The sequence below is a fragment of the Pyrgilauda ruficollis genome, unplaced genomic scaffold (genome assembly GCF_017590135.1).
Source record: "Pyrgilauda ruficollis isolate IOZ18807 unplaced genomic scaffold, ASM1759013v1 scaffold55, whole genome shotgun sequence".
NCBI lineage: Eukaryota > Metazoa > Chordata > Aves > Passeriformes > Passeridae > Pyrgilauda > Pyrgilauda ruficollis.
Window position 1 is genome coordinate 9140311 of NW_024527155.1, and position 22954 is coordinate 9163264.

Consider the following 22954-nt stretch of genomic DNA (forward strand, 5'->3'; position numbering starts at 1 on the left):
GATAACCAGTGCACATCTAGTTCAGACAGCTGGTGTTGATGCTGCTCACAGAGGGCCCAGAGGACTGGGACATATCAGTTGACCCAAAATTACCTCTTCATATCAGTGCTTCAGACTTGGTTGCCTGCTGAGCCTCAGTTCACAAAAGCACCAACATATAAACACAAAGCACTCTGACATTTATTTAAATTACTGTGAAATCAGCACAGTTACAGTGCAAAGGTATGGCCCTCTCCTGTCACAAAGTCATACTTTGTGCCACCAGACAAAGCCCAGCTCAGCAAAGCATGTGAACACACAGCCAGCCATAACAATGCCACTTCAATGAAGAGCATGTGCTTTTAAAAGTGAGTATAGCATTCAAGCCAAGTCTATATTTCAGTGTTTTCTTTACAAGCATTGGATTTTAGCAAATGCTGAAGGCTATGTATGTATTTAAATACTTTTCCACGAGTTATATTCAGTAAACAAGGATTTCTGAACTTCGTCTCCATTGGAAGAAAGGGAAAAGCAGAGCCCTTTTCATTTGGCTCCATTTTCCTTCTGTGTACCTCACAGGCTCTCTCAGTTGTGAACCATAAGTGACTGATAACTTGATAGCAGCTAAAGACTACAGAGAATCCCCCACAGAATAATGCTTTATTTGCAAGTTGCTTTCTGCACTGATGGCTGGCCTGGAGGCATCATCTGATCACCACAGTGCATGTTTCCAAATGTACCAAAAGCTTCACCACGTAAGTCACTTAAAGCCTTCTCTTATTTCAGTGCTTTGACAGTAATGGTCTTCTTCCTTAGGCTCAGGGTTATGACCTTTTTGATTTATTAAAAACAAAGAGAAAACATCTGGGAAGGAGAGACCTAACACTTCAGTGACTGCCAAGTCTAGAGACAGCTCTTTCTATAGATCTTTAGTCAGGGCCATCGTGCAGCAGGGACTTGGCATGATCGTGACATTACATTTACTGCAAGTGGAGACTTCTCTCTAGACAGAAGAATACCTATTGCTTGCTCTTTCATATTAACTCATATAAAGCTGTTCTACAACACTCTCCCCAAAATGCACATTGTTTTACATAATACACTTATAAAACACTTTATCAATTGAAACAAACTATTCTGCAATACGGAAATGAAATTGTGCAGTGCAAATCAGCTAAAGGAAATTTAAAGTCTCTTTGGATGTCAAGAAGGAATTTTACAGGTGAACCAATGTGAATGGTAGGCAAGCCATCCTGCACAGTCAGAATGAATGGAAGTTTCTTTTTTATCAATTTTTGTCTAGGATGGGAATTGAAATGAGTCTAGTGTTCACACAGTAAGCCCCTATTCACCTCCACAGAGTGCACCAGGCTTCTGCAGAGAAGGTGCCAGACACACAGAGTAATGGAAGTAACTATTCATTGTTGCACTATGACCCTCACTTGGCTTTGGTCCTAGACATTTTCTCTCTATGTGTAAGAAGCATACATGCCTAAAGACCTTGAGGTTATTAGTTTTCAGTAAAGTGATGTTTCAGTCAGACCTTTATATAAAAACATCTTGCAGGCTGGGGTTCCAGCAGAGTAAAATAATAATTCCTACTGCTTCTTAAAGACAGGAAGACAAAAGGACATGTCACAGACCTACCAACTTTCAAGCGAGAAATTGATAGTCTAGTTTCATGGGAATACATTGGCCAAAATATTTGATAAGAATTAAAATTTAAAGTGACCTTACCACATTCAGGATGATGTGTTGACCAAATCCCATCAAGCTGACAGTAGGCAACACGGCTGCCTTTTAAGCTGTAACCTGCGTTGCACTTGAAGTAAACCCGGGCCCCGTATTTAAAGTCATCTCCTTCCACAATACCATGAGCGGGAGCACCTGGAGTCCTACACATCACCACTGACAGTTCAGATATTTCAAAAAAATCCACTTTATTAAAAAAACAGGACTGTGTTAGGATGATTCTTTACTTAGAACATAGAAAAACCAATTACAATGGACACAGGAGTCAAAATTAAAAGACCAGTATATGCTGATCTTTAGAAAGGTGTTTAGACGTCAGCTCTACACACACTTACATCCCACTCTTCAAAACCTATCTAGGTCCATTAGGTTCAATAGGATTACTCTGAAGTGTCACATGATCATGTGCATAAATGTTTGAATTATTAGGGCTCATTTGCTCAGAATATTAATACTTGAAATACTTTTCATCTTAAAAAGGGTTTTGAATGAACTACCATGTGTGGTCAAGAAAAGAATCTAGATCCTTAAAAGCCTTATACTAAACTTCTTTCAAACACCTCTTTACATTTTATACAGATTTTCAGATAACATCTCAGAAATTATAAAGCATCATTATTTGTGTAAATCAAACATTAACATAATTACATTAAAAAGAAACCTTGATATTTACTAAACTGGGATTTTTACCCTTTCCATAGGATATTGGGAAAATGCAGATGATGTTCTATATAACTACTGCAAGTAGTAAATATGAGATTAAGCATCAAAAGCAAGATTTCTCTGACAGCATCAAGCCAACCATGGGTCCACCCAGCACATAAACTTGTCTAATTGTGGCCAACAGTGGATTTGAAGGAAGGACTATAAAATCAGAACAAGCATATCAGAACAAGCATGTAGAATACTTTCCTGGTATAATCTGTCAGCATTCAAAAGTCTGAAGCTCAAGGACTACCTTGAACTACAACAGTATTTTTGGCATAACATACCCTGCCGATATTTTTTTAACATTTATTCGTCTTAGTATTCTCTAAACTCAACGGTATACTTGGTGTCCACAATATCCTGGTGGCAATGAGTTCTACAGACTAAGTACAAAAAGTGCACTACCTTTTTTAGTTTTGTTTCTAGTCTGCCACCTGGTAATTTTATTTGATGCTGTACTTTCTTCGTTGTGAGAGGCAGAGAATGTCCATGCCTTATTAACCTTCTCCAAGTCACTTTTTAAGGCCAGCTTCCTGTGTGTAGAAATTACGTGTGTATTTCTGTAGGTAATATAGGAAACACATGGTTTATTATCTACACAGTTACCCGTCTCTTTTGCTTTGCCTGGGCTATTCATTGTGAAAAACTGCATGGGAGAGGATTCACTGCAAGACATAGATATGCAGATGTGTTTTTTACCTGCCACCTGTGGTACTCTGCTGACAATAGGTAGATGCTAAAGAGATGATCCTTACTTGATGCTTTTAGAAGTTGACTTTTCTGTTTTGCCTCATAGCCAGTTGCTTGCTAACCTGAAGGCAAATTTTTATGCTGAAAACTTTCAGAGGAAAACTTTTCTAAGTCCTCTGCTCTGTAATTCTTACATAGAGCACGCATAAATGTATCCATTTATATGGATTGTGGGCCATCCAATGATTCACATAAAGAAAGCATCAAACCATGAGTTGGAAGAATCATTTGTGCACTAATGAGCAAAGGTCTTGGCAAGAAAAACTGTCTAACAATTAAGCATTAGAGTGGGGCCTGGACTATTATGCTCCTAATCAAATCATGTCCATTTAGGGGAGGTCAACATTTCCTCTTGGCTACAAGTATTCTTCATTAATGTCATCATTAGCAAAAGAATATTGAGAAAAATTTAAAAAAATTAATTCCTAGCCTTTGATGTTTCTCATGTGAAATATAGACACACACACACATATATATATATAGGTGGATATGTGTCTATATAAGCATGTAGATAAATGAAACATAAATAATGGAAACATAGAATTTTTAGGTGTTTTAAATTCTCAGAACACTCATCTTCCCACTCATGATCTCTGTATTCCCAGTCACTCCCTCCATATCTTTCTCTGAGCAGCAGTTTCTCTACATTTGTATTTCTCTCTTTCAATGTAAAGTCACACTCAGCTTGTCAAATGAGAAAACTAGACCAACCATCTGTGCACCTCTCAGACTTCTACTTTTTATCATAAATACAGGTTTTCTGTTTTGCTTACAGTCCAGTTCAACTCTGCAGAACAAATATTTTGGTGCTTTTGTGTTCTAGGTCCATCCTGGAAAAAAATGTCACCAAGCTACACTTGCTTACTAACTACAAGTATCTGTTCTTGCTCACTCCCTAAGTGCTGAAGAGATTTAGTTTCTCATCCTTTTGATGTGTTTGTTGCCAGACTTTCTTTAGATTCTCTGTGCCCCTGGGAGGCAGCTGGAACAACTCTGGTTTTATTTATTATGTAAATTCAGTATTTCATACACAGATTCATTTAATACTGAACTGTGGCCTAGAACAGAGGACATGGAGGCTGAAGGTCATGAGATCTAATTATAGCTACAGAAATGTGGTCACAGGTGGGTTTCTTCATATGCTGTATGTGACAAATGAGAGCACCCCTTTCATCACAGGGATGTTACAAGCATTAGCTCATACCCACTTGTGTCAGAGCCACTGTATGGTTTCTGTGATGGCAAAACACCTTAGCATTATTAATAAATATGTCCATTTTGTTACCCATGCCTCTAGCTACTGGTTTTCTGTTCCTTTGTAACACAGGGATGAATTTGCCACTGGAGACAGAGCCACTCCATTAATTTTTTACTATGGATCATTTTGTACGCTCATTCTTTCTCTCTACAAATTAAATGGGGTTTTGAATCTTGAGATGTTCCCTGCATCTCAGTCCCACAGCTGAGCTCTGTGTTTTCAGTGATATTATCTAGTCTGAAAGTCTCATACAGTTACTCCAGTACCTGCTTTTACTGATTTGGTTTGAACTCTATAGGTTTTTATCTTCTTCAGTTTGACTTGCCTTTTATCTCTTTCACCTAATGTGTTTCAGGGAGCTCTTTTGCACCTTTTCCCTTTACTTGTGAACACTTCAGGCAATGGAGTTTTGAAGAGTTATTATGAAGGGAATCCTAGTCCCCATGTGTTTCATCCAAGTCTATATTGGTTTTTTGTGGATAGCTTCCCATCAAGAGTGAATTTGACTGGTTCTTATATCTTTCAGAATGGGCAGTGTATTCCATTGAATTTTCAGACAGCCTTCTTTGTTTGAGATATTTTATTGAAGTCTTTCAATATTCTCTCCTGGTGTACAACTAAATCCAACTCTCCAACAGACATTTCTCAGAAGTCAAAAAGAAAGTAAAAGAACATTTTGTAAATGTCATTCATACCTAGCTCTGCCCTCTGGATACACATTAGTCATAAAATCCAACCAAATGATGTGACCCACTTCTCTTCAGGTTCTAAGCTTTCTAAGGTATTTGATATGATTTCAGATTCCCTTGCTTAGGCAGGATGGTCCTTATCCTGCCATCTACTATTTCTGAATATCACTCCTCCTTCTGTGCATGGTCCAACAGAGAGGGCTGGACCCCTCACAGCTCTCACTCATCTCCAGCCACCCCCATCTCAGCTGTACCTGTGCCTGATCTACCCTGACTGCTACAGCACAGACAGGGCTACGAGCTGTTTGGACAGCACTTCCTTGGGAAGCACGTGGTGGGCTGGCCAGGAGCACTTCATGAGCTTGAACCATTCCTAGGCCACTGGTTAGACTGCTCTGCTCCACATGAAAAAAACCCAAACATTCCTACTGCCCTGTGACTCTGGCTTCCTGCCTTTGGGGCAACTGGACATGTGTCAAATGCTCGACCTCTGCACCTTCTTCTTGGACCAAACCCACCAGGAACACAGAAAATGGACTGGTGTCGACAGAATCTACTGTGAGGTGGTAATGTACCGCCAAATATGAAAGACATTCATTCAAGTTCTGTCAAAAAACATCTGAGCAGCCCAGAGACTCCATGAGGGTCAGGATGATCCCATTCTTCCTGCCGGGATGTCATCAGATCTACAAAGATCCTGGTGAATTTATATCTAGAAAGGTGAAACTAATGTTAGGGGAAAATAATGCTGAAAGTGACTAAGAGCTAAGAATAACCACCCTACTCATGCAAAAGTTAAAAACTATAATGATTGAAAATGTAAAAAGAGAAAGGATAAATTAAAATGTTTAAAGGAGGACAAAGAAGTATATTCAAGCAGGATAAAATTAGGAACAGGATAATTCTCACTCAAAAAAATTTATAAAAGTCTCCTTGACAAATGTTGGAAAGGCATAGTAGGATGTAAGTAGAATTTTATGAGACTTATCATTTGAAAACTGAAACTCCACCTAAAAAAAAATGGAAGAGAAATGTAGAGAACAGAGCAACACCAGCAAACACATCATGAGCAGAGAGATTTTTGTTTGTTTTAATTTTTTTCCTTATTTTGCTACAGTGTTGTTCCACAATTAATCTATACAGCCATGTAGGTAATCTTTGCCACTTTAGGTTTTGAGGTGAATTTTGGCTTGATACAGCTCTGTACAGCTCATAAGAGAGGAAAGTAGGAAGGTGTATGAGAGGGTGGTTACAGGCTTCTCTGGCAGAAATGCTCAGTTGTTGATAATAAAAAACAGAGCTGCCTCAAGTGTTTTTATCACAAACTCACACATTCCTGATAAAACTTATACTTCTTGCCTCTTACTTTGGTCTCTTGGGAAAAAGAAAACAATATCTGTCCCATATGAAACATTCCAATGGCATCACATTTCACAGATAACTTTCCTCAATCTGAGAAAAACTTGACTTGAGGAACAGTAAGTTCCTGAATTTTTAAGTAGAATATTCTATTATTAATAATAACAGTACAAATTCCTTCCCCTTTTAAATTATATGTAAGAGACATTCCTTAGATCAGAATTATCTGCCATTTAGAAATAGTCTTTGGGCTCATTTTATCACCAGTGAGATAAATTAGATGATCTCTTGAGCTACACTTTTCTCTCTCCAATATCCTTCAAATCCTGCCTGATGGAATTATCATTTGTTTTTGTCCCAACATCTCTTCATTAAATGAACACTAATTTTTTCTGCTGCCTTCCTGTCACCCACTTTGTTAAATAATAGATATCCCTTCATACATATAATTTATTATATCTATATTCTGCACAACCTTTCAATAATATATTGCATGCTTGAAATAAATCTCATTTCTCATTGCTGGTACTAATAAAAGGTTTATATTTCCCTTTTTGTCCCTCCCTGAAATTAGGTGCAAGAGCTTGCATGGAGTTTTGCTCTTAATTTGCTTACAAAATTTCTGAATATTGCTACTTGCATATTCCCAAGTCACAGTTGGCTTTCAGGCTGACCCATGCTAATGTATATAGCACATTTTGCCTGTGTAGTATCGCTCTGAACATTTTTTATAGAATCACTGTATGGTTTGGGTTGGAAGTGATCTTAAAGATCATCTAGTTCCAAGCTCCCTGCCATGGGCAGGGCACCTGCCATTAGACCAGGTTGCTCAAAGCCCCTGAACAGTCTGGCCCTGAACAGTTCCAAGGATGGGGCATCCACAGCCTCTCTGGTCAATCTGTGCCAGTGCCTCACCACCCTCACAGTAAACAATTCCTTCTTGATAGCTAACCTAAATCCACCTTCCTTCTGCTTAAAGCCATTCTCCCTTGTCCTATCACTATGTGCCCTTGTGAAAAGTCTCTCTCCAGATCTCTTGTAGCCTCCTTTAGGTACAGGAAAGCTGCTGTAAGACCTTCCCAGAGCTTTCTCTTCTCCAGGCTGAACAACCCCAGCTCTCTCAGTCTGTTCTCATAGGAGAGGTGCTCCAGCCCTCTGATCATCTTCCTGGCCCTCTTCTGGACTTCTAACAGGTCCACATCCTTGTTGGGGGCCACAGAGCTCTTCTAGGTGCTTGTAATGTTGCTTTTGCATAAGCTGTGCTGGTGTGTTCAGAAGGCCAAACACTGAAAATGGTCACAGAAACTGCACTTGGTAACCAGCAGGGGAATAAGAGCAGCTTCTGCTGTTAGGAATCCTAGCACCTTTCTGCAGGAAAAGAGTGTTAGGGACTTAGGTTGGAACCCCTGGGGCCACCATGCTACCCAAACCAGTCTAATGACTGTCAGAGAAAGCCTGATAGACTGAAACTGAAGAAATTTAAATAATATCCTCAAAAAGAGGACATTTTGTCTGGAGGAAGCCTAAATTACATTCTGTTCCCCAGTGAGTGCTGTCATTACCCTGCATGCTGCTAAAAGTCACAGCAGCCCCTGAGCCAGAAAAACGCCTGCACAGGGATCCTGGGCATCAGGATTTGGATCTGAGCTTCGGATTTTCGTGGTCTCACAGCAGTGGCCAACAAGTGCTCTGGAGCTAGAGGAACTAGATGCCTGAGAAACATGGCTCCAAGATCCTGTTGCTGGAGGGAGCACAACATGCAGAGTATGGAAGTGACTTTTTTTTTCCTCTCTGTGATTAAGAAAACAAAAACTAAAGGAAAAATCCAGCAGATAATACAAATTTCTTTGAAATTTACTGTTATGAAACCATTCTAACAGAAAACTCTCAGCCAGCTCCACCTACATGCACTTCATACAGCTCACTGGTATTTGCAAAGGCTGCCTACAGCCAAGCCTGCTAAAGTCAATAGTGGTAAATCCCATCATGTTTGCCATTTTGACTGTAAGTCTGATTTGATCACATTCTTTTCCTTGGTTTAAGTTTTGTTTAGAGGGCAAGCCTGATTACCTGAGTATCATTACATAATAGTAATATCTGTTTTTCCAAAAAATTTTATAACATTAGTATATTAGAATTTTACTACTGGGGAAGATACAGCATGGAGTTATCAAGTGATGAACCTGAAGGCAGTGAGTGATTGGCAGAGCTAGGAACAGTCCTGTCATCTCCTGACATTCTTACTACATTTACATTTAAACTGACCTGACTTTGTGCAGGAATCATCAGTAATTATTATACCATTTAGTAATCAACATACTATTCTCAGCAGCAGGGTTTTGTCCAAAGGTGGTGGAGCCATATGGGAGCAGATAGTTCAGAGTGTCTGAACATAAAGCATGTGAGTTAAGGAGGGACCCAGCCATGAGCAGCTCAGCAGTGCTGGGTATTGTATTGTATTCCCTTTGCAAAGCCCCATGTGTGAAGAGCTCTTCTGAATTCAGACTTACACAATCTGTAGTCTTCACTCTAAACAGAGCCTGTTTCCTAATATTGGCCTATGAGCTCTGTTGGCCCATGTCTCTGATGTCAGTCCAAATCTCTGATACCATTTATTCCTATGCTTATCCCTTCTCTCCCCAGTATGCATCCACAAGGTGAGGACAGCCCAGGTTCTCACGAGGTTTGCCGGCAGAGAAGAACTGCCATAGGGGAGGACTCAGATGGTTCTCCTTTTGCAGCTTGGCATAGCAGCCAGAGATGGTTAATGCTTAACACAGAAGCCCACAGAGACTAACTTTAGCCAAAAGCATAAGGATATTGGCTGTCAAAATATTTTTAGAGTGGCTGTATCCTCCAAGAGGGAATGAGGTGAGGGATTCCTGGAGGTCATGGCTCTGAGTGCTCAGACCTCCTTTTCTACTGCTTCTCATAAGCAGTGCACAGGGCTTTCAAACCAGCATATGAGTCTGGCAATGGATTTGATAAAATAATCTGCTTTGGGAGGTGTCAGCCTATCCTGCCATCCTGAGGCAGCGTGGCTGTGCACTCTGCTCATTAGAGACCTTTTTGTACACACACAGGTCACACACAGTATGAGGCAGGAACCCTGACTCCAGACTGATTCTTTAGGAGTCCCAGTGTTCTTGTCTGGCTCCTGTCTATGTTCAAGCTTCTCTGCATGCTGGGATCATGGACATATCATAAGTCTGCCAATAGCAACATAGGGTTTGTGAGGTGCTGTAGTGCCTCACAGAGCAAACTGTGTAAATTGTGGTGGGAATGTCTTCTCTGTGACACTGCTGACACTCTTTCTGAGCCAACAATTGTTTCAGCACAGGCTTTGTTTCTACAAGGAGCTCAACTCACAGTGATTTTACTTACACTCAGGAAAGAACCTGGCATCTTCTGATGCTGTTCTCAAGAACAACTCTCAGCTCAACATCTCCTGAATAAATGGAGCAAACACTGCAGGATCCAGCATAAAGAAACTAACATTCTTTCACCACTTCCCTGAATGTCCCACCTCTCCTACACTGGAGAGCACTGATGACTAAGAATCCACATCAAGGAGCCCAGCTGTTCTGCTCCAGATTCTGGCAAGAGCTGGATGTGAATGGGAGCCAGAGAGGCTCGATGGCATCAGCTTTGCAATGTAATCTTCATTCTTCCCCACAGCAGGAACAGACTGCTGGGAGCTGAACAGCTTTGGAGGACAGGTGGTCTTGGTCAGGACTCTGAAGAAAATGCTTTCTGGGGGTGGTGTGTATTTACACGGGCTGTGTCTGAGGGGGCTGGTGATGACTAGAATGCTCGCTTGTCTTCTTTGATTCCACTCAAAACTTTTACTTTTTGGAGCTGACAGGCTGTGCACTTTAGATGAAAAAAGAATGTGGCTGTAACTTTTAGGACCAGAAATTAGATGGGGGTGAGCAAGGAAAGCCAAGAGTGCTAAGGTTTGGATTGAAAACTAATTTTTTTAAAGCAAGACTCTCATAGCATAGAGCAAATTATTGGAAACACCACAGCAGATCCTGTACAGGAAAGGGCATGGAAACTAACATGATAAAAAGGTGCTCACAGGGATGACAGTGTTTCCTGAACAGCTCTGCTCTACTTGGTCATGCCTGTCACCACAGACTCAGCAATAAGTGGCTGAGGCTCTAGGCAGGGCCCTCAGAGGTACCTCAAGTCTCTGTGTTACCACAAGCACTTAGCCAAGTCTAAGCTCCACAGAAGTGCTCATGTCATGGTGATTGCAATAGCCAAAAGAGCCACTTCATCCCTCAGAAACTTGGCCTTCAGTATCAAATACAAGTCCTGAAGGAGTAACAATTATTCCCCAAAAGCGTGAATGTGCATTACAGTAGCCTCCATTTAGGTTTTTGGCAAGGGAGGATTTTTGATAAACTCTGCTCTCAGTCACTTGTGTTTCAAAAGAGAGGAAACACTCTAACCTCCTTCATACCTCTTGTGATGTCCCAGGACACATCCTCCCAGCTCCATGCCCAGCTCCAGCCACAGCTCATGCAGAAGTGCTGGGACAGGCTATTCATTACAAACATCTTTGGCCTTAATTTATTCCCCATGAAAGAGTCCTGGAAGTTCAAATCACCTCTCATTGTTGCATTTTGCCAGTCCTCACATTAATCTTGGAAATGTCAAAGGAAATCATAACAAGAGCAGTTGATCAACCACCTCCAAGAACAAGAGGGTAGGATTCCAGTCCTGCTCTCTGGGCCTCTTTGCTTTTGCAGTAGTTCCACTAGCTAGGAATAATTACACAAAATTATGACGTAACCCCTACTGAAATCCAAATCTTTTCATTCCCTTCCAGCCAATTGGAAGTCGCCCCTGATGTTTTCTAACTCCCTGCCTCTGTGAATGAGACCGTATCCATGAGAAAATATGCTTGGATCACTCACTGTGATTTATTCATCCGGAGGCAATTTGGAGACTGTTGCTTACAATTAGCCACTTGATCTTTATCAGTATTGTTCTTAGCCCTTAGAAGGTTGTGTCTCTGGATACAACCTTTCCGGTACTTGGATGGCCTATTTAATTATACAACTGGACCTGTTTGTGCATGGGATACTGGAGTGAATTAAATTCTAACAATCCTCCATATTCATTTTCTCTATCAGTATCAAGAACTTATATTTATCATAATTGTCTAATGTCTCCCTTGGAAAAAATCACAATATCATCCTGCAGGGGAGAGCACTGTCTGCTCAGGTGGAAGATTATAGGGCAAGAAAGAAGCAGGTATGCTCATTATTATATCAAATTAAAATGAGAGAGTAAATAATCCTGAGGTGTTTCATTGTGGAGATGTCATCTTTCCAAATAAACAGGGACAAGCCCAGTGGGTGAAAAAATGTTTCTGAAGGTGCATTAACTGAAACAGGAGAACAATATATAATGATATAGATTCACTTTGGCATAGCTGACAGAATATTTCATTCAGCCTTTTGCAGGTATCTGAGCTGAATTTCATACAGGAAGGAAAATCTGGCATTGCCCATTTTAGAAAAAGAGATGGAAATTACCAAGCGTTGAGATGAGAGTACAGGGAAAAGAAAATGAAGGGAACCAAAAAGCAGAAGAGTACTAAGGAAGTAGCAGGGCAATTTGATTGGCTGAGAAATGCAGTTTCTGAGCTCTTGAAGAAACCAAAGTGGAAAGTGGGAGTCATAAGAAAGAACAAGTGGGATTCTGCCTGGTCAATTTTGTCATCATTCCTGCCTCCTGGGGCCATTCTGCCTTGGCAGTGTTTTGCATCACCAGCAAACAGTGAGGAAGACAATGCAATGATTCCCATGAAGGGAAGTGTGTAAGGTAGTTGCCTCAGAGATGTTTGAGTGCATAATCCTCAAGGAAGAAAAAAGCCTTTTAATGAACTTGGAGGGAGGGGGAGGGAAAGAACAAAACTCTAAGCATCGAAGAATGCTGATTATTTCAGCAAACTTTCCCTGTAGTTTTAAGGTCACCTGAAGCACTGCAAGAGCTGCAGTCTACGCTTGCACCCCAGAAGTACAAACAGTGTATCAGCAGTCTTCAGAGAGGACTGAACAGAAGGGTAGGAGGGGGAAGAAAGAAAAAGCAAAGTTGTATTTTGGGAGGGTTCCTGCAATTGAAGCTTACGACGACGTGTTTTCGGGCCATAGACACTGGAGAGAGGCCAAGCAGGAACAATTATGACCTATTTTGTACTTTTCTTAGGGCTGTGTTTTGTTTTGGGAGGGTTAGCAGTTGCATACAACCCAACACTGTATTCTGGAGAGCTAGGTTTGGTGTTGGCATCTATTGTAGGGTGTGGGTGGTTGTTGAGTTTGGGGGTCTCCTCTATGTCTTTGGTGCTGTTTATGGTTTATTTGTCTGGAATGTCAGTGGATTATGTTTATTCTTTGTCTTTAGTGGCAGATCCTTTTCAGAGACTTAGGGGGATTGGTTGTGATGGTGTGGGACTTGTTTTAGTTCTTGGAGGTAGTTTTTGGGGGAGTTTACTGAATGCTGATGGTTTGGGGTGTCTGCTGTTGATAGTGGGATATGCTTTCTGTTCAATCAGATTTTAGTGGTGTAGCTGTGTTTTATTCTTGCAGGGTGAGGATAGTTTTGGTAGGGGCTGTTACTGACTTTATTTGTTGTTTTGGAGCTTGTGCAAGGGTTATCTGACAGGGTTATTCAAGCGGTTTAAGGGTGGAAATGAGAGAATAGTAAAATACCAGCTTTGGGAGTTTGAGATAGAGGTTTATGTCCTTTTTTTCTGAGGTGATTTGTGGAATTCTAAGAGGTGTAGTCTTCACTTATTCGTTCAGAAAACCAATATTTTTTTCTAAACTATTAGAATATTTTTAGAAGTTGAGTATTTTGTTTTTCTAGGGCTCCAGTAAGAGGGAAGAGGATTAGGAGGGTGGTGAAGTAGGTGAGGGAGGCTAGCTGGCCAACAGTGATGAATGGTTTATATAGGCAAAGATCCCAAATCTCTAATCTACTCTGGGCCCTTCTCTCAGTTCTTCTAACTCCAAAAACCCCAAAAGTTACATCTCCTCACACACAGCTTGGAGACAGAAAACATCTCCATCAGCAACTTAACTGTGTTCCAGCCCCCCTGCTCTGTGACCTTTGCAAAAGGTGGGGGTGAGCTTGAAAGTTGCCAGTGATGCAGACTGGTTTTTGGGCTGCAGGCAGTCATTCTGTGCTGAAGAGCTGGTTTATGCCATGCATTAGAGGAGGCTTTTCAGAAAGACTCAGCCTCCTAAGTGATTCAGTGGAAAAATGACAGGCAAAAGTATCTTTGTCCCATCCAGTGTGGCAAAAAAACCTGAGATGTAGCTTGATCCAACCTGTCCTCCTGACACTGATTCATCCTTCCATATGGCAGGTCATACTAGGGAGAATCCTATGGATGGTTTAATCTCTAAGATGTCTTAGCAGACAGAGGAAAAAGTTCAATATTGTTTTGGGTGGGCAAGTAGAGATTGCCATGAATATATTTAATGTAGTTTAGAAATACACCTCTTTTCCTATGGCAGGCCTATCCTTGGGCAGATTACATTTACAACAAGACAATTTCTTGTTTATTTAGATGTTGGCTATGCCTGGGGCTATGCTCTGGGCAGAATACCATGGGGTTTTACCAGATATGTTTCACTTTCTGAAAAACTACAAGAATTGTCTGGTTAATTGACACTGAGGAAATAATAAAGCGACAAGAGGAGTTGTCAGTAAAGCAGATGTTCTGTCTCTGTCAGCCTTGCTGACACTTACTCATTGGAGTTTCAAGACACTATGAAAGTATTATGAGATCAAACACTGGTAAGTGGTATGAGCACCTTCCTTCCAGGGAGTGTGCAACTTACTCAATCCAACATTCTTACTGAAGGGCCAGTCTGAGGGAAAGGCCAGTCCTAGGGACCAGGTTTTTGCAGGTTGATTTACAGCAGCTGTTGTTCAGTGGCTGCTTCAGATGTTTGTAGCAATATCCACCCTCATCCATTAACATAATTTTTCTCTTAGGTGTTTCTGTCCTCCTATGAGGCATATCTTGGCTGTTTGTGTAACACAATCTGCACAGCTTCAGTTTATTGCTCAGTGAATTAAGACAACCCAGAACTGATGTTATGTTATCCTAAAGCACCACATAGTTTTTGGCGGTTTGGCAGTTTCTCTGTGAGCATTTCCAACATCCTTCTAACCAACGGAGAAATCTCCAGAAAATATACTGAAGTGAAAACTGGGAGCAGAAATCTCTACCTCCATCTCAACACAAGCCCTTCAAATTCCTGCACTAGGCACTAACCAATACAGATTGCCTTGTAAGCACATGATTTCCTGGGGCAGTGAGTATGTTGTGAGGCAGGATGTATGTTTGCTAACATCCTAGCAAACATCTACACAGCATACAATGTTCTTCTGATCAGCTCAGTGAAACAAGAGAGGGCATTATGCCACCAGAACTGAACTCTGAAGTGACTTATTAAAAACCTCTCTATATTATGTTGCCTCTCAGAGTCAGTTCCAGGAAAGTTCTGGAAAAGAGCCACCTCTGACCACCATTCCGTGGTCACACTACAGAGCTGCTGCATGACAGGCTAAAGAGTGGTGCTGTGTTAAGCTTCAGCCTGTAGCCCCTAATGGATCTTCAAAACCCAAGAACTGCCAGAGTGAGTGAAAGGTTTTTGTGTGGGTCTCAAGGCAGCCCTTGGATTGTAATAGTGAAAAAAGGCCACTAGCCTCTACTCCTTAGCAGCTCCAGGTATGTATGTCCTTCAACATCAGGAGCAGGGTTTTATTTCCCATCCCATACACATACGCCAATAGGAAGGACAATGGAAATGTTGTGGAGAAGGAGTGGCATTAATCTCAGCTCTTTGACATAGCCACACAAAAAATGTGACCTTGACACAAGCGAGGAAGAACTCTGTCCCTTTAAAAAAATCTGTAACAAGCCATTTTCCACTGTAAAATTCAAGTAAAGCCCAACAAACAAACAAACAAACAAACAAGCAAAAAACCACCAAAAACCAACAAACAAGCAAAAAACCAACCAACCAACCAAACAAAAAAGACCGATGGCAGTCCTCGGAGCAGGGAAGTTAAGAGTCATATTTCTATTTGGAACATTTTCCCTAGCTGGAATAGGACTAATTTCCAGTACAACGTTGCAAGAAAGGGCTCAGGGGTTTTTATTTAATTATACCTGGAGTTCTCCATTGTAATCATGCAGTGTAGGTAAGGTGTAAAACATGTGAGCTGTAAATGGTGAAGTGATTATACACTGATATAATGTAATTATACACTTACACAGTGATTATGGCACTCCTTGAAATCTGTTACTGAGAATCTGACATAATTTAAAAAAAAAACAAACCCTCCAAGCATTCTATTAGAAAACTCCACATTACATATCTAAGGTTAGGTAAGAAAACTAGGTTCAATGCCCAGAACCTATCCCCAGTGCCTCATCCTAAGCTCTGCTGGTTTCAAACTCTGTCTAGATTATGCCTAGCACTGACAGCTGGGCTCCTTTTTCCCACAGCAGAACAGGGGGTGAGGTGTGGTTGGTGGGATGTTAATGCTTCCTCCCTGTTTTAGATATAAGGAGGCTCTGATAGGATGAGCACGTCCCTAAAAACCAGCCCAAGTCACAGATGTATGGGGCCAAAAAGGATGGAAGTGGATTATATCAGCTGTGAGGAAAGGCCTGAAAGCTATATTCAGAGGCCTGTTGGCACACAGTAAGGCCAGCCCTAGCAACATCAAAGGCTACAGCAAGGAGTTAGTTTATACAGTTTTGTCAGTTGGATTAGACTCTTCATTAGGATGCAGAACAAACCTCTCCTACTTGGCAGACAGGAGCAAGAAACAGAATAAAAATGGAAATCAGATCTGAGCCCTGAATTCCCCATTCAGTGAAGCTCTTCTTATTTGCGTAGGAACTCCAGTTTGCCTGGCTTTGTTTGAAATAAAGGTAACAGGAAATTTCTGGGCAGGATGAGGTCAAGGTCTCTTGCTTTGGGGCCAGCAAGCCCTGGGAGGACTCTTGAGTCAGAACAGCCCGTTCCAGAAGAAGGACAAGCAGAGGGCAAGAGCATTTGCTATGGGGTACCTCTACAGCTGCATCCTCAGCAGGCAAACTCAACAGGGAGACTTTGAAAAAGACCTTTCTTAGTTTGAGTTGAACAAGTAGTTGTCACACTGCATAGAGTCATGGACATTCTGACACTAGAGTGGATGGTTTTTAGCAGGCAGGTTGTGCACTAGTCAGCTTCTTACTTTTCCCCTGCGTCTTTTGATGAAGTTGCTGGTTTGTCTCAGTGTGTTTGTATGCTGGGAGAACAAGATTATCTGATTTTGTGGGTTCCTAATGCCTCTGACAGCATTAGAATATACAAAGGTCAAAAAGAAAAGCCTGAGTTTGCTCTCAATCATGTCAGCTTGGCTAAGGGGTCACTGGGAGGTTATGTAGGTATACTGCAAATTCACTTTAAGGTCAGAAAGAAGCCCAAGTATTTAAAACAGGAGTTAGTTTTCTCTACCTACTGTATCATGATAGCAAAGCATGTTTATCTTTAAAAAGGTATTTTTTGCTATCCTTAGGATTTGTCTTTATTATGTTTGATCAGAAGACAGGAGGTTAGAATTTGTTTTACAATTTCATATACATTTTTATTAATAGTTTCAGGAGCAAAATCAGACATAGTTATATAAAATATTTCTTGCACTGAAACGGGACTGACTGAAATATATTAGCAGTTGTCAGAAAGATAAATGCCCACGTTTTGCTCCATGCTGTTGAAACCTTTAAATCACTATTTTATCCCTTCAAATTGCAAACAAAATGCTAATTTCTTCCTGCTATAGTAGAAAATAAAAGAGACTGCTAGTTGTAAGTAATCTGTACCTTGGATTATTTTATTAATATTGCAAATTGTAAGTAACAGAGCAATTAGGGTTAAATATGACCCCAGAAAAACAGCTTGACCAGTGCTGATCATCCTGCTAAATAGATGGAATTTAATTTAATGGAGGAAACAATAGGTTCCCTGTGGTTTATCTAATTAAGGTGATTTCCATAATTCCAATAGTGATTCCCACATCTTTAAAATTAAACTTGGTAACAGACAAAAAGATAGAGCTGCATTGGGATGGTAAGGGATGAAAAACATTTCTGATTCTGTCATGAAATACTCATTGCTAAATTTGTTTAATTTGGCCTTAACTCATTCCTGAGATAATCCCACAGTCTCTCTTCATCTGAACTATGTCCCTTGGATTTCTTTAAAACCCTCATATCTCCCTGGGTACCTTCTGTTGCACCACCTCAAAGCTTCTACATGCACTTAACATTAAGGGGCTCTAATTTTCTTCTCTCTTATACCTATTTTTCATCCATTAACTTTAATGGGATTGCACCTGATTTCAAGAAAACCAGACTGAAAAAAAAGTCAGTCTTATAGTGCCCAAAGTCATATTCCATACTTCAGAAGTGACTATTTCATGACAGTTTTCTGCAGAAATAAATTTATTTCCCTTGGCTCTACCTCAAAAGACAGCACTTTTGCTGAAAGACCTAACAGAAAGAAAGATTCTGAGGAAGATTCTGAAAAATCTCTCTTTAACATTTAAACTAAAAGGCTGTTCAGGAAACTGCAACTAGCTTTTAAAGAATTACAGCCATAGATATTTTTCCCAGTTCTTCCTTTTGTTCTTAAAAACCCAAATCAAACTTTAATTTTCTGGCTTTTGTCCCCATACATTGGAAAATACTTAGGATGCATTTTGGCAAAACTGAAGGAAATATCTTAAGAAAAAAAAAATTACTTGAAGCCAGAGAAAAAAAAATTTGCAATGATGCTTTCTAATTGTGAGGTTTGCTATTCACATAGAAGGCAGTAATATAGGTGCTGGAAAACAATATTATGCCTAGCATAAGCAAAGGCAAACATATAGCCACAAACATCATAATGTAACAGAATCTTATCCACCAAAGTTGTTCTTTCACAAATCAAACTACAGGATTCTCATCAAGTTAAAAATATTTCTGTATATATGTTTAAGTGTTGCCTCTCTTTCATCCTGTTAGTACCTGCACCTTTCATTGCTTACAGTGACAGAAATCCCATCCTATTGTTTTTCAACTATCTCCCCTGTTGTTTGCTCTGTAGGTTGCACGGGTGAAGCTTCTACACTGGAATTACAAAAGAAAGTCAGTAAAAGAATATGAGCTTCATTCTTTGCCCTGCATTTACAGCAGAGCCTGCCAAAACTAGCGCTGAGGTTTGCTGGAAATGTAATTATCTGAAATTTTGGTTGGTTCTGAATCAGACAGGAATCTTTCCTTTTTTTTTTCTCACTCCGTTCTAAAGGAGCAGAACTAATCTTGCTGAGCAGTTGCAAAGAGCCCAGGAGTTTCCAGTCCCTAAATGACCTGCTAAACAACTAGTCACAGGAAAGAGGCTGTTAGCAGAAGAGCCAGACACTCTTAGTCCTGAGGTCAGGAACTTCCACTTTTTAGCACCCTCTTCCCTACAGAAAAAAAAACCCCAGGAATCTGTGCAATCTGTTCAGAAACAAATTTTTTTCAGGTTTATGGAAAAGAGGAAACAATCTCTCCTCATGTCTGAGCTACTACTGGATGCGTAGAAATTAAAAGGTCTTTTACTTCAAAATGATTCATCAAAGGAGGTATCATGCCATTATGATTTAACTCCCCTGATGAAATAAAAGACATTCCAGGAGATAAATCCACTCCTAACAATGGCATACATGGGGAAAAGATTTTGAAGTCAAGTTTGGTGCATATTGGTTCCTTGACATAGAACTGAAAACTCTGCTAGGAAGCAAGGCATTGTGTGCCTTATGGCCAGAGGAATGCCACAGCAGGACAGAGTAAGCCATGCTTTCTGTCTTGGGCTAAATATGGTCCCAAGTGGATTTCACCACTATCAGTGAAATCTTCCAGGATCAGCTCAGTGACTTTATGTATTGCAGAATGCTCCTTTCAGCTGGCATAGATGATACAGCTTTTATCACGGTATATATTGCAAAATTCATACTCCCTCATGCTCTTTTGAGCCCTGTCAGAGGAAGATTTTCTCATGCATGAAAAAGTAAATAATTGGAACAGACAATTGATTTGCATCCAGTAATTTTACAATTCACTTGTCAGGACAAAACCAGGTGTATGACTATAGGTACAGATATGAGCAGAATCTACCCTTTTCCATTTGTTTTGATCCCAAGTCTCTTTCATTCATGCTGCCAGAATTCTACTTTCCAGGGGACTGTGAGGAAAGATCAATTTCCTGTGACTAACTCAGTCTAGAGCATTAAGCACAGGGCTCAGGTGGGGTATGTGTTTCCAGTAGAGAACAGCTGATGCACATAGTGGAAAGCAGCAGGCAGGGATACTTCTGTCTGATAAGGCTAATCCATTGCAAAGATTTCTTGCATGCAGTTTCCCAGCTCCAAGTCTGTTTTACCTTTTTACACATTGACATAAAGCTCCAGAATTACTGAGTGGAAATCTTGATGAACTGCAAGAAACATGTCTTAAAAAATGCCACAAGAAACTCAGCGCATTCTCTGAATCTATGACTGACCAAACCTACACACCAACAACATTCCTTATAATTAATGCATCAGTGACAGCCCTGGAGGCTGGTCATGCACACAGTGCCTGTACTCACAGTTTTCACAGCGATTCCCTGTATAGCCAGCCAGACAGGCACACTTGTAGGTGCTGCTTTTGTCCAGAATGCACGTCCCATCATGAAGACATGGAGATGAAGAACAAGCTGTAAAAGAAGAGCAAGAATGCTCATGGTCTCAAAAGCAAGAATAGGATGGGGAACCTACCTGTTTTTCCTCATGGTGGCTGTGTCTTGGGGTAAATTTCATATTAACATGGTTAGAAGTTATAAAGACACAGTAAAGGGCCTGATGCATGTCAAAAAGTCTTCTGCCTTTACTTACTAGAGGAGGGATCTAATAAGGATAAGCAGTTCCTTTCCCAGCATACATTACTTTTACAATTTTCCTTTACGTACAGTCAAGTGGTGAGAAAAAAATAATTTACATCAAGTTCAATTATTGTTTAGAACTTAGACTAAATTAAAGAAGTCTAATAGCAACCTACATTTTCCCTGCCATTCAACCCAGAATTTAGGGGTAAGTTCTGGGATCCATGGTTTTTGCAGGTTTTTTGTGTCTCGGACCATGTTGGTTTAGATTTTGGGAGTTGCTTTGTCCCTAGGAAACTCTTGCATGTAACAATCTAGCAGTGATACACATCAAACTGTATACAGCTTGTATACACCAGCATAACTTAATACCAGACTATGTAACTGTGCATTAAACACCAGCAAATTCCATTGTGTAATAAGACGCACACATTTTTTGGTGCCTGCTCTAAGAGGAGATGAGTCAATAGAACTATTATGGTTTAACCCCAGCTGGCAGTTAAGTATCATGCAGCCACTCACCCATCCCACCACCTCTGGTGGGGAGAAGAATTGAGACAGAAAAAATAAACCCCATCAGTTGAGATATGAACAGTTTAATAATTGAAATAAAATAAAATATTATAATGATAATAATAATAATAGGAATAAGAATTACATTGAAAGGTAGAGAGAGAGAGAGAAATAATGCTGGAGAGAAAAAAACTATCCACAACACAGTTGTTCACCACACCACTGACTGAAGCCCAGGCCCTCCCCAACCAACTCCCCCCAGTTTATATGCTGAGCATATTCTGTGGTATGGCATATCCCTTTGGCCAGTTTGGGTCAGTTGTTCTGGCCATGCTCCCTCCCAGCTTCTTGTACAACTCCTCACTGGCAGAGCAAGAGAAACTGAAAAGTCCTTGATTTAGAACGAGCACTATTTTGCAATCACTAAATCATTAGTGTGCTATCATACAAAATCCAAAGGACAATAAGGCCCTGCGAGGGACTCCACTTGTCACTGATGTCCACTGAGCTGTTGATCATTGAGCTGTTGATGACCACTCTAGATCTGACCATCCAGTCAATTGCTCATCCACCAAACAGTTCACCCATCAAATCCATCTCTCTCCAGTTTAGCCAGAAGGATGTTGTGGCCATGCCCAAAGGTCCTATAAAAGTTCATAGACATGACAGCTGTAGCCCTTCCCTTGTAGTCCCTCCACAGTAGAAACCACCTAGATTGGTCAGGCAGGACTTGCCCTTGGTGAAGATGTTCTGGCTGTCCTGAATCACCTCCTTGTCCTCCATGTGCCTTAGCACAGCTTTTGGGAGAACCTGTTCCATGAACTTCCCAGGCACAGAGGTGAGGCTGACAGGTCAGTAGTTTCTGTGGTCCTTCTTTCTATCCCTTTTTTAAAATGGGTGCATTTTTCTCTCTTTTCCAGTCACCGGGGACTTCACCTAACTGCCATGACTTTTCAAATATCATAAAAAGTGACTTGGCAACTACATCAGCCAATTCCCTCAGGCCTCTGGGGTGTATGTCATCAGGTCCCATAGACTCATGTATGTTGAGGTGCCTCAGGAGCAACACTGATCATCTCTTACAGTGGGAAGGACTTTGCTGCCCCAATCCTTGCCTTGCAATCCCTCAGCTCAAGGAGTGTGGGAAGAGAGGTTGCCAGCGATGACTGAGTCAAAAGAGACAGGCTCTGGCCCTCCCTGCAGCCAGACCTGCATGGCTCCATGTTTATGTGGCTGCCCTGCCTGGGTTATCACCTCCTTTCTGGTGTGTGCAGAGGACATGGCTCCTGCCGAGGGGACATCATGGCTGCTCTCCATCCCAGGGGGTGCTGACCCCTGCCTGGGCTCTGCTCTGCAGCTGCAGCAGGACCTTGCTCTCCCTGTACTCAAGGTGCCATGAACTGCTGCACACCCTGGCTGCACCCTGGGCTGCTCTGAAAGGCCTGAGGGTACAGAGGCGTGCTTGTTCTGGCACTGTGCAGATCTCCTCAGCACCTCCCACAAGCTGCTCAGGTGTCTCCTAACTCAGGAAAAGCCCCCATGTGCCAGGATCTGTCACTGCCACCATATGGACCGACCTCAGAGCAGCTTCTCTCAGAGAAGTTTCTTATTATCCAGATGGCATGAGGTAAGAAATATATAGATGCCACATATAAATTTCTCTGGAGGCTTCATGTGGTGATGTAAGAGCAAATTTATATATGGCCAGGCAATGAACATCTTCCATGTCCCATTGAAGATTAAGGCCTGAATAAGGACAGTAACTAGTTTGTTAAAAGAAAATACATATGTGGCAATTGTACTGTATACAACTAATATAAAATATCCCTGAGAAAGCAAAGGAAAAGTAGAAGACTCTTTACAGACTGATATTTTTGTAGTCACTGGTTAAAGCTAGTGAACTTTTATCTTTGTCCCAGGTTTGTGTCCTGATTCTGGAAAAGTAAGCAAGTCAAGTGAGAATGCCTGACAATAAAAAC

The 22954-nt window shown here is 41.0% G+C and overlaps 1 protein-coding gene across 4 annotated transcripts in view; it reads right to left on the reverse strand.

Annotated features, from left to right (window-relative positions):
- The window catches only part of PAMR1 (peptidase domain containing associated with muscle regeneration 1), a 54710-nt gene that overhangs the window by 8191 nt on the left and 23565 nt on the right, over positions 1-22954 (reverse strand). For 2 of the 4 annotated variants that reach the window (XM_041481201.1, XM_041481200.1), the window contains one exon: positions 20190-20297. In XM_041481201.1, the coding sequence (XP_041337135.1) occupies positions 20190-20297 (108 nt within the window). Of the gene's footprint in view, positions 1-1716; positions 1918-20189; positions 20298-22954 lie in introns of all 4 variants that reach the window. The other 2 variants (XM_041481199.1, XM_041481198.1) reach the window with 2 other exon arrangements.